The 11,147-nt window shown below is 47.6% G+C and overlaps 2 protein-coding genes across 2 annotated transcripts; one reads left to right on the top strand and one right to left on the bottom strand.

The window, feature by feature from the left end:
* The first annotated feature begins 200 nt into the window (after positions 1–200).
* On the top strand, positions 201–4,597 carry LOC123078855 (vesicle transport v-SNARE 13). Its single transcript, XM_044501497.1, has 5 exons — positions 201–509; positions 608–666; positions 875–1,063; positions 2,718–2,888; positions 4,175–4,597. The coding sequence occupies exons 1-5, from the start codon at positions 416–418 to the stop codon at positions 4,325–4,327; spliced, it is 666 nt and encodes a 221-aa protein (XP_044357432.1). The 5' UTR covers positions 201–415; the 3' UTR covers positions 4,328–4,597.
* Positions 4,598–7,734: 3,137 nt separating this feature from the next.
* Positions 7,735–10,483, bottom strand: LOC123078854 (transcription factor LATE FLOWERING). The gene is made up of 3 exons (XM_044501496.1): positions 10,105–10,483; positions 9,749–9,939; positions 7,735–9,243 (listed from the first exon to the last, which is right to left on the bottom strand). The coding sequence occupies exon 3, from the start codon at positions 9,181–9,183 to the stop codon at positions 8,023–8,025; it is 1,161 nt and encodes a 386-aa protein (XP_044357431.1). The 5' UTR covers positions 9,184–9,243; positions 9,749–9,939; positions 10,105–10,483; the 3' UTR covers positions 7,735–8,022.
* Between the last annotated feature and the right edge of the window lie 664 nt (positions 10,484–11,147).

Below are 11,147 nucleotides of genomic sequence, written 5' to 3'. Positions count from 1 at the left end.
AAATACTTGTCATCAAAATGGATAAAAAGAGATGTATCTAAAACTAAAATACATCTAGATACATCCCCTTTTATCCGTTTTGATGACAAGTATTTTTGGACGGAGGGAGTATTATACTTTTGGATTTTGGAATTCACCGTGTCCCAATTAAGACACGATACAAACGTGCCAATGCGCACGCCAGCCCGCGAAGCAGCCGTGCTTTTATCGGACCTCCACCCCAAATCCCCCAATCCCTACCCGACCAAAATCGAAGCTTCCACCAAACGCCCGGAGCCCCCCCTCGTGAGGCAGCCCGGATCGAATTGCGGCCGTCTCGATCATCTGCTCGATTCGACGCCGCCGGACGATTTGGGCGCGGAATCCGGAGGGGGGAATCTTTGCGCGCGGGCGGAGGCGATCGAGGGGAGCAGTCATGAGCGAGGTGTTCGAGGGCTACGAGCGCCAGTACTGCGAGGAATCCGCCTCCCTCTCCCGCAAGTGCACCGTCGCCTCCGCCCTCGATGGAGGTACGTGCCCACCGCCCCCCATGCCTAATTGTACCGGGGGATTTCTCCTCCCTTTTCGCCGCTGCTGGTTTCGTCTAACACGGTGAGATCTAATGCAGAGAAGAAGAAGCAGAGGCTCTCCGAGATCCAGTCCGGCGTGCAGGAAGCTGAATCGCTGGTAAATACCAGGTCTATTTTATTTATGAGGTTCCTTTGGCTACATGCCTATACGATTCTGCTGCCCTACATTCTGCCGTTGGGAAACTAGGATGTGATTTTGGGAGGCGTAGGTGAATGTGTGATTTGGGGCAAGTTGTATATGCCCTTGTTTCACTGCCATGTGGGGGCAGTATGTGATTTTTATTTCCTTCATGTATTTATTACAGATTCGGAGGATGGACCTGGAGGCTAGGAATACGCCGCCTAGCGTGAAAGCGGGTTTGCTAGCTAAGCTGCGGGAGTACAAATCTGACCTTAACAACCTCAAGAGCGAGCTCAAGAGGATCTCGGCGCCTAATGCCAGGCAAACTACCAAGGAGGAGCTCCTTGAATCTGGCATGGCTGACACACTCGCGGTGAGCTCTCTATTCCTATCAATTCAATTGCCACATAGATACCTTTTAATTAATGTGGCACTATTAGGTGATTGGGTTGGTGCTGAAAGGATGATCAAAACTTCGTGACATCTAATATGTGGTACTATTAGATGAGAATTAACAAAGTCTTGTCTAACTCCCACACTGTTTAATTAATCAAGCAAGAAAGTAAAAGAAAACAAATCCACATGAATCTCCGCACGAAATCAAATGGTGGAGTTAGATGAGACTTAGTTATTTCTCATCTAGATGAGAACTAGACACACCTATTGTTTATTCAATTGTGGCGGTATCCCTAATATTGGTCAGTGACAATATTATGAATCTTATTGGCGCTTATGATCAGATTAATATACTGTATTTTGAACTTCTCTTGGACTACTTAGCTGTGATGCTGTTAGTAAAGCTGTACTTTACAATGCTGCACACTACTTGGTTATGTTTAGATTGTGTGCAGTGACACGGTTAACAATTCTGTGATGTACTATCTGACAGCATGCGAAATATGAACTTAAGTACTGCATACCGCACTACAATTGCCTTGTCAATTGGGCCATTCTCCTCATATTGACATGTTTGGATGCTTATCTAGTCTGTTAAATTGCATTTTATTTTATGCGGTTGCAAAGAAGACCTTGTTTCTTAAAATGATGGTGATTGCAGTGACAATTCACCCCAAATAATGAAGATCACAACGACATTTTTCCCAAGATGCCCATCACAGTGGCTTTATTTTGTCTCATTAACCAATAGTTGACCACCCCTGCTGCAAAGGAGGCACTCTACATACTTTGCTGAGTTTTTCTAACATGAACAATTTCTTACTTTTGCATTGTCCTCTGGCCCCGCCTTTGGGATTGGACTCATGCTCTGCCACTGAATGCTGGAGTTAGAAAGTGTATAACTGATTATTCCCCCTATTTTAATTTATTTCTGAATTTTGATTCTAAAAAATGTCCATATTCTTCCATTGCACCGCTGTGCTGATTTGAATTCATTAGGACTTGTATCTGTATCCCCCTCACTAACTATGATTGCTTCGTAATCTTGAGTTGTATTTCTTTGTTTTTACTGAATGAAGGTATTGTTTTATGCAAAGTGACAGTGGAAACAGTGATGGAAACAATAATTCCTTGGCGTTTCCTATAAATATGCCCCTTTTGACCAATAAATGAGTACTACAATGTGTAGATGTATCTTCAAGATACTTCTTCGCTGCATAGCTTGTTTCTGTAGCCTTATTAGAAAGTAAACTGCAGAGGGGAAAATCATATCTGCTGTGCAGAATGGTATCTGTTCAGAACCAAAAGACAAAAAGAGAATTGTACCTCTTCTTACTGCATTATAAAAGAAAATGTAGTCCTGATTCAATCATTTTGAAAAGCTGCTTAATATATCGGGAAAAGGGAGTTATCCACTTTTTGTATTCCTGGATATTGCAAGTTCTTGCAATGTTGTCTTTCCGTATTGTAGAAACAGTGTTCCCTGTCTTGACATATTTCTCTATTGATGTGAAGTGTATATATAATGCGGTATTATTATGTTTGTTCTGATTTCTTAAGTGGCGTCAAAGTTCTTGATGTTTGCTAGTTTTAGTACTCATGCTGTATTTGGGAATTCTTTCCTGGCTCAGGTGTCCACTGATCAGCGAGGAAGGTTGATGATGACAACTGAAAGACTGAATCAGTCCACTGACAGAATTAAAGAGAGCCGAAGAACTATGCTGGAGACAGAAGAACTTGGTGTGTCGATTCTTCAGGACCTTCATCAACAACGGCAGTCACTACTGCATGCTCACGATACTGTATGTATTCAGTCATAACTGCTTTATTGTAGTTTAGATATACTTCACTGAAATGTTATGCAAACCATTGTTGGCTATATAGCTCTTTTGTTCATCATTCCTTTCAGCCCGGTTGTTATTTCTGGCACTACTGATAGAGATCAGATCGCTATAGCCCATTATATAGGTTCTAGGTTTGATAATTTGCTAAATATAATAATCATAGTTTTCATGTGTTGAATGCAGGATCTATTATCAAAATAGAGCACTGGTGGTTCTAGTTTATTAAATTCTGTTAGGTGCAGTGTAATAGCTTTGAAAGTGCCTCCACCTTGAGCAATTCTTTTAATTTTTGTTTTCTCGACCATTGAATGTTAGTATTATTTATAACCTACTTCCTGCACTCCAAATTAATTGAAGTTCTAGTTCTGTCCCAAGTCTAACTTCTTAAACTTTGACCAAGTCTATCGGAAGATATATCAACATCTACAACACCAAATTAGTTTAATTAGATTCGTCATAATGTATATTTTAGAAGTGAATCAAATATCTCATTGGTTTATTCTCCTGGATATAAAGAGCAAACAGTGGGTGATCTCCCCCTTTACTAGCATGTGCATGTTATGATAATTGATGCATTTCTTGAAATATCACAATCTTTGTGCTCATTTAATCAGTTAGGTGCATTATCTAGAATTTCTAGTGTGTAATCTAAGATTCTCTACAGCATGACCTTGTGTTTTATTTTGCATGACATCCCATTGCTCTATTTGTGTATGAATAGTGAGTATATTCTGGTACCCAGCTTAGTAATGTGTCGCCGTACGGTCGTTGAGTGATGATAGCATAAAAGCCTGTAAAAGATCATTTATTCAGTCCCAGCGGTTCAAGGGCTTGGCCACTTGGGAATTTGGCTAATATTAGAAGTTAAAACAAATATCTCTTCCGTCTATTCTCTTGGATATTATATTATTAAGAGCAAATAGTAACATTCCTTCAAGTAGCAGCGTATGCATGCCATGGTAATTGATACAATTGTTGAAATATCAGAATTTTTATTCCTGCAAAATTCATCAGTTACTTACATAATAGAAGTTGTGAAATAGTGTGACTGTCATCCTTATTTGTTAGTTTGTTAGTATGTTATGTTAACTTTGCTAACACCATTGCATACAAGCAAATGTTAGCAATAACCATGATTTGCTTCTTATTTACTTATTATCCTTATCTCTATTGGATTCAAAAGAAAGAAAAGAAAAGAAAAGACCATACTTCTGTTAGTGACATGAGTCTGGTCTTGTTTACAGTTGCATGGGGTTGATGATAACGTTGGAAAGAGTAAGAAAATCCTGTCGGCAATGTCAAAGAGGATGGACAGGAACAAGTGGATCATTGGTGGAATCATTTCAGCTCTTGTTGTGGCCATCCTTATCATACTCTACTTTAAGCTCGCTCACTGAGCCAGCCAGGTAGGTCCTCCAAATTGTATGTGTTCAGTAATTGTGTGACAAGGTTGTCTGAACGCTGTACATTGGACGACACCCACCGATTGTCCCTCGGAAGTTCATTGGTTCCCTATAAACATTTTTAAATATTGGATGAGTGGTTCATTGGCATGTCATGTATAGCAACACTCGTGTGAGGAGGTCAGTTGTGCCCGACCATTTTATGATGTAAAACTGTTCAGAAAAACAAAAGTGGAAAAGAAGATGTCCTGTGTTGATATACTACTACCTGCTTGCATATGTTATATACACATTCGAGGTCGCTTGTGCATACTGTCATGTTACACCGTATATAGGCCTCCCAGAATCTGATCCCCGAACTGTAGTCGTTGTCCACCGTCCAATTATTGTGATTAGCCAGCTCTGCACTCAGTTCGTTATCGTTGTCGAGGTTGGGTTGCGAGTTGCGACAGACACCTTGTGAATTATTGTGCACGCAGCGTGGGGCAGCTGGTGTGCATGCAGAAGGGAGGGAAGGTGGCTGATCTGATCTGGTCGTATGCGATATGGCCGTATCTTAGGCTTTGATATGCTGCCCGTTTGGGTAAGGCCAGTGATTGCGACGCCCAGGCTTGAGGATGATGCGTACGACTTTCCTTGTAGGGAAGGAAGGAACGCCGGAGAACTCATTCGAAAGGGGGATCGCATCTTTTCTTTGCTCCGGTCTGCGAACGCTGCTGAATAAGAAAGCGTCACCGAAGCCATTTCATTTCATTTCCTCCGCATGCATTTATCTCCCGCTGTGTTGTAAGCGTCACGCTTTCGTTCGCGAAGCTTTCCAAAGCGGCATCGATCAAAATTCGGTTCTAGAAGCTTGAAACGTCCTCCAACCGGAATCCGTTTCCTCACAAGACGCGGATCGACTGATTTTTAATTCGTAACGACTGCAAACAGCAAACCACCACCCGGAAGAAAGAAGCGCGCGACACGAGCTGGCCATCCTTTTCGATGGTTTTGAACCGGAAAACCGGGTGCCATGACGTGCCCTGCGTGTTGCGTGGTCAAACCAGCCGCCATGACGAACTAGTCCGTCGTAGGCGCTGCACCGTCTGGACGAGCTTGGCTTGGGGGTCGGTCAGTCAGCCTCACGCCGGCTCGCAACAGTTTTAGAGTCCCAAGATGCTAGGCCACCAGTCAGGTGATGATCAAGCTAGCCAACGAACGCCGCTCGCGGAATCACTGTTGACGGTGGTAAAGCGTTTGACCAAATGAGCACAGCTTGTGCAAAGTACTTGCCGAATCATTAACCGAGCGTTCGTCCTCTAGATGCAACATCTGTCAAGCGGCAAGGCTAGTCTCGTACGGTGAGTTGCCGTCCAGGCCCGCCATCAAAACGACACTTGCTCCACCGCGCGCGCTCATATTATTCCATTCCCACCCATCGTCAACGTACACCTCGTTGGATCATCCATCTTCTCCGGTCACTGGACCGAATGACGTACGGAGCCAGCCAGCCACCGAACGGGTCGGTATGTTGCACGGAGCGGCAAGGCAACGAGAAAAGCCTCGAGCCAAAACAAACGGCTGACGGAGGCGCATCCTGAAACCATGCAGGAAAAAAACTGACAGAGAGGAAGAGCGTGTCAGCGTGTGCGTGCGTGCATGTGCCGAGCAATGAGGGCGCACCTTTCTCAAGGCGCACGCTTGGGCTTGGGTCGCGACGGGAATTGGGGCGGTGGATCGTGAGAGAGAGAGAGAGAGAGAGAGGTGGCAGCGAGCGCGGGGAGCAGATGCAGACTGCGGCCTGCCGTGGCCGTGGGCTTGGCAGTGGCACACATGGCATGGGGATGGGGGGCAGCCCCGCCCTGAGAGAATGTCTTTTGGCGACGCGCGCGGGCCGCCGCTGCTGCAGCAGCCAAACCAAAGCGAGCGAGCGCCTGTGGTCTGTCTTTGGATGTGGTGGTACCGATGCTGCGATGCCATTCCTGCTGCCACTGCCACTGCCACTGCACCGCGTCCCCAGCCCTAAAGCGCCCTGCAAAAGCGCAACCACCTCTCTCTCTCTCTCTCTCTCTCTCTCTCTCTCTCTCTCTCTCTGTGTGTGTCTCTCGGCAGCTGCACACATCTCAAAGAGTTTGACGCGAGATCGATCGATCGCTTCAAGAGGACCGGATGGTGGTACTAGTACAGTACTACTCCTATATTATTAGGGCGGGGGCACCAAGCTAGGCCAGCACGGGCCCAAATTCCTGCGCCTCGGCTAGCTAGTAGGAGTAGCTCTTAATCATGTGTGCAATGATTCCATGCTGCCATTAGTCCTCCTCTATTACTGGTACTAGTACTATTGTTAACGATGATGCCTATGGACGAAGGGTGCTTGCATATGCACTGGTGGACTGACAGCGCGTCTAGGGTTTCACCCTGCTCGCTCTGCATGCAGTCGATCCAGCATATCATATGCATGCATGCACCGGCTAAGGCTATCGCAGCCGCAAAAGGACCTTTCCGTGTTAACTTAATCCCAATTCATTCCCGCGCTTTTCTTTTTATCATCAGCGCGCAGCAGAAAGCCTGGTCCAGCTGCCAGCATTACACGCGCTGTGCAGATAAGATAAAAAGACACGGGATATAGGATATATACTACATATATTCATAGCTACTGCATTAGATATGGAGATAGATCATAGGTGTAGCATCTAGATCATCCATCTTTGATAGGGAAAAGAAGGCTTAGCCTTTCTTTACATATCTAGCTACATATCTTCCTCGCCTCACCTAGCTCCTTTTTGCACTCGCACCTGGATTCGTTGCATTTGTGGGGTGCAAAAGGAGAAGAAGACTGGTTAATCATCCCGGAACTGGAACAAAAGATATGCGGATATGGAGACCGACCAATGCACCACCACGCAAGTTTGCCATTTTGGGACACCTCATCCATGCACCCAATGATTCACATTTGCAGCTATGGTAGCTCTGCAACTGACGTCATGCATGCATGTGCAGCAAGCAATCGGACCATGATTGAGCGGAAGAAATCATCATGCACGCATGCATGCAGTATAAACGCTTTACATAGTTACCATTCTAAACTAACCTCCTATGCTACTATAAGATATACGTATGATCCACACATTTGTACCTATGCTAGCTTAGTCATTGTGTGAGTGACGGCATGCATGCATGCATGTGCGGCAAACAGATGATCCATGCATGTAAGGTTTAATTACATAATTACACCGATTATACCATTCAAAGTAACTTCCTATGCTATTTTATAGTATATAATCATGGAAGAGAGGCTCTCACTACGATTTTACATGCACCCCACGCCGGTCGTGTCCCAGGCACTTTTTTTTTTGCGGGGGGGTGTCCCAGCCACTTAGTAGAACACAAATGAATATCTCAAACCCCGCAAAAAAAAATGGATATCTCAATAGTTTCATATATTTCTTCCTTTTCTTCTCCATCCAATACATAAATGATGTCCTGCCACCGGCACGGTCTCGATCTCACGCTGCACCTGAATCGCTTCCACGATGCAGCGGACCGATCCAAATTAATTAATTCTTGACAAAAGTACACGACGACACTAAACCTTAATTAGTATATATATGTATACAGTACTGTACTACTTAACCACGTTCGTAGTCTTGACACGGCGACCTGAAACAGTACGAAACAGCAACATGTATAGACGACACTGAACAGTACTACAACAGTCTGGCAGAATTTCCATTAGGATTTCTGAAGGCGGAAGAAATGTTGTTGTTATTTCTCGCAAATCCGAGAAACCCAGGGTTGTTGCTGTAATAATGCAGCTGTGAGTGTAACTGTAACCTGCCCGTGCTGGCGGCCGCGGCGGCGCTGGCGCCGGTGCTGCTCGTCGTTCCTAGGGTTTCCAGCGCCTGCACCTGGGACTTGAGGAACTTGAGGTAGCTGGCGGCCTCGTCCAGCATGGACGCCGTGTCCATCTTGCTACCGCCGGGGACGAGCTTCTGCAGCACGCGGAGGCGGTCGCTCACGCGCTCCCGCCGGAGACGGGCCGCCACCGTCTGCGGGTCGCTCGAGATGCGCACGTTCTTGCGCCGTGGCTTGCTGCTGCCCGCCGCGGGGGGCTCCGTGACGAGGTTCACCGGCCGCATGGCCGCCGCGCGGTAGATCATCTCCTTCACCTGCGCCATCGCCTCCATGTCCGGCTTGTACCCGCCGGCCGCTCCGGTGTTGGTGTCCTGGCCGAACGTGATGCTCGTCGCTGTCGTGGTGGGGGACTTCCGCTTTGTGCCGGCCCGTGGGAGCGGCGGCACCGTTGCTGCCGCGGGGCAGTCGTCGGCGGGTAGCTTCCGGCTCACGTGGAGCACCTGCTGTGCCGACGTAATCGTGGGGTGCGACGTCGTGGTGGGCGATATGGTGGACGTCGGCGACGCCACCTCGGTTACGTCGTGGCCGCCGCCACCGCCGCTGTAGTTGTTGGACTCCCCGGAGGAGATGTTACAGACGGTGGTGCCGCTGTAGCCGGAGAACATGGCGCCGTTGGAGACGGCCCCGGGGTCACCCTCCCCGCCGCACGGGAGCACGCTGGAGAAGGCGAGCGCCGAGTCGAGCAGGCCGTCGTGCGCGCTGGCGCCGTCGACGACGGACGAGAACACGTCGACCCCCGAGCCAAAGAATCCCAGCGGGCCGTTATTAACCGCTGCGCCTCCGACGGCAGCACCGTAGCTCGAGCTCACCTGGCCTCCTCCGCCGAAGTCGCACTGGAGCTGGCCGAGGAAGGCGTCGTCCAGGTCGAACCGGCCGCAGCTCAGCTGGCTGACAGGACGGGGCAGGTAGGCGTCGTCGTGCAGGCCGGGGCCGGACCAGCCGAAGGTGTCCATCGCCGCCGCCGGGAGAAGCTAATTAACTAGGCAGCGACTGGCGCAGGGATTCTGGGACGGCTGCACGTAACAGAGAGTGAAAGCGTTAGCATATATTATTCTCGGCTGTAAATAGAGTGATACTATGAATGACACGAATACGATCGAGGAGGAGGGAATCAAAATTGAGGCATGGAGTGGAGGGGGGTGGGCCGCGGCCGGGGTGGAAACGTGAACGTCAGGGAGCAGTGTCACGCGGGCGAGGTATTGATGGGCGGACAAGGACGGCCGGCCGGGGGAGAGAAACCGGAGATGTCTCGAACCCTATAATTACACCGCCATCTGCTATACTCTACGACTTACTACCAATCTCAAGAATCCTACTCGACTTGCCATGCACATGTCTCTTTATGTGAAAAGTAGGTTATTACACCCCGCCGGCCTCAAATATTTTGCTGTAATATATAGGACTATCTGGTACTGTACTAGTACTAAGCAGCCTGATTAAGTGTGCATGCATAAAACCGCATTCTCTAACTATATGTGCTAGTCAGTATGCGTATAGATTCTTTGCAGCTCGCCATACCTGTGAGATGAAACCAGATGGCTGGATGGAACAACAATGGGAGGCACCAGCTAACTTCGCCGCCGATGGTGGAGCACAGCTTGAAAGACCGATCCAATTCCAAGGCCGGCAACTCCTTGGGCAGGGAGCTAGCACGTCATCAAGAAACGCCGGCGAGCAAGGCCGAGAGACGCGCAGCGGGTTCGATCGACCTGGAATAAGCCAAGAAAGAGCCTGAGACCTCGAGCCAGCAAGAAGCAAATTTCTTCATAGACCGTACCCAACCAAGCAAGCTACCATGCATGAAAAGGAGGAGGAGAAGATGCAGCCGGAGATTTGAAGTACTAGACACTGTGGATAGATAGATGTAGACCTACCTGCGTCTTGCAGAGAGGAGTAGACCACTCTAATGGCAACAGAGCAGATGATTGATCAATCGATGGCTTTGGACCTGATCGAGAGCAAGCCGGCCGGTCTAGCAACCTAGCTTACTTCCGGGAAAGAAGCTCTGGATCTATGCTATGCTAGCTCTGAGAAGGAGAGGGAGAAGACAATACAGATCATACGTGTGGGATATGGTCCTCCGGTTTATGGCAGTATATGGGGCTTCTTTTATAGATGGCTAAGCTAGCTCTATGTGTCCATGTGTGTATGATGGCTCTATGTATATACAGTAGTAGCAAGCTCTCTCTGTGTGGAAAACGAGAGTAGTCGAAGCATATGGGATGGTTTCTCTTTCTCCCCTAGCATAGCATAGCGTAGCGTTCTCTGTTCCTGTGGGGCTGTTCAGTTGGGAAAGGATGATGATGAGTGGGCAGCAGAGCACATGAAGTTGCACAGCTGATGACGCGCTCTCATAAATACTTGTCCAAATCTGTAATCTTTATGTATCTTACACAGCTTACGCTTCTGTTTTCAACAATGCTTCATTTTGTTTTTTGCACCACCTACGTACGTAATCTGCAGTGCAGTGCAGGGGTTTACCCCATCACACTCTCACTACATGTAGTGTAGAACCTCCTAGCCAGGTCTTCGATTACAAAAATATCTGGAGAGACACATTATGTACATGTACTAAAATTAAACCGTGAAGTAAAAATGGGTTGTGTGCATGCAGAGGCAGGGAGAAATTCGTCCGTTTTCTAGGAAAAGATCGAGCAAAAGGATTCCACTTACTTAATTTGGTCTCTGATCTAAAGCATCCTGCTTGTTCCTGGGGCTCTGGTAGCCTTTTTTTGCCTTTGGATTCAGACTGAAGAATCAGAAGAGGTTGGTGACTGCCACGCTGTCCTGTCCGTTTCAGCGGTAGTAACTTTTTGTTACTATATTTTTGCCCATTATGTGATACCACGAGGCACAAGGTGAAGGAGCAAGCCATATTTGGTTTACCCGGCCCCCTCTCGCTTACACCTTTTGGTAC

Source organism: Triticum aestivum, chromosome 3D (genome assembly GCF_018294505.1).
Source record: "Triticum aestivum cultivar Chinese Spring chromosome 3D, IWGSC CS RefSeq v2.1, whole genome shotgun sequence".
NCBI classification, from domain to species: domain Eukaryota; kingdom Viridiplantae; phylum Streptophyta; class Magnoliopsida; order Poales; family Poaceae; genus Triticum; species Triticum aestivum.
Note: the sequence above shows the minus strand (reverse complement) of the source record. Positions and strands in the feature narration are given on the sequence as shown.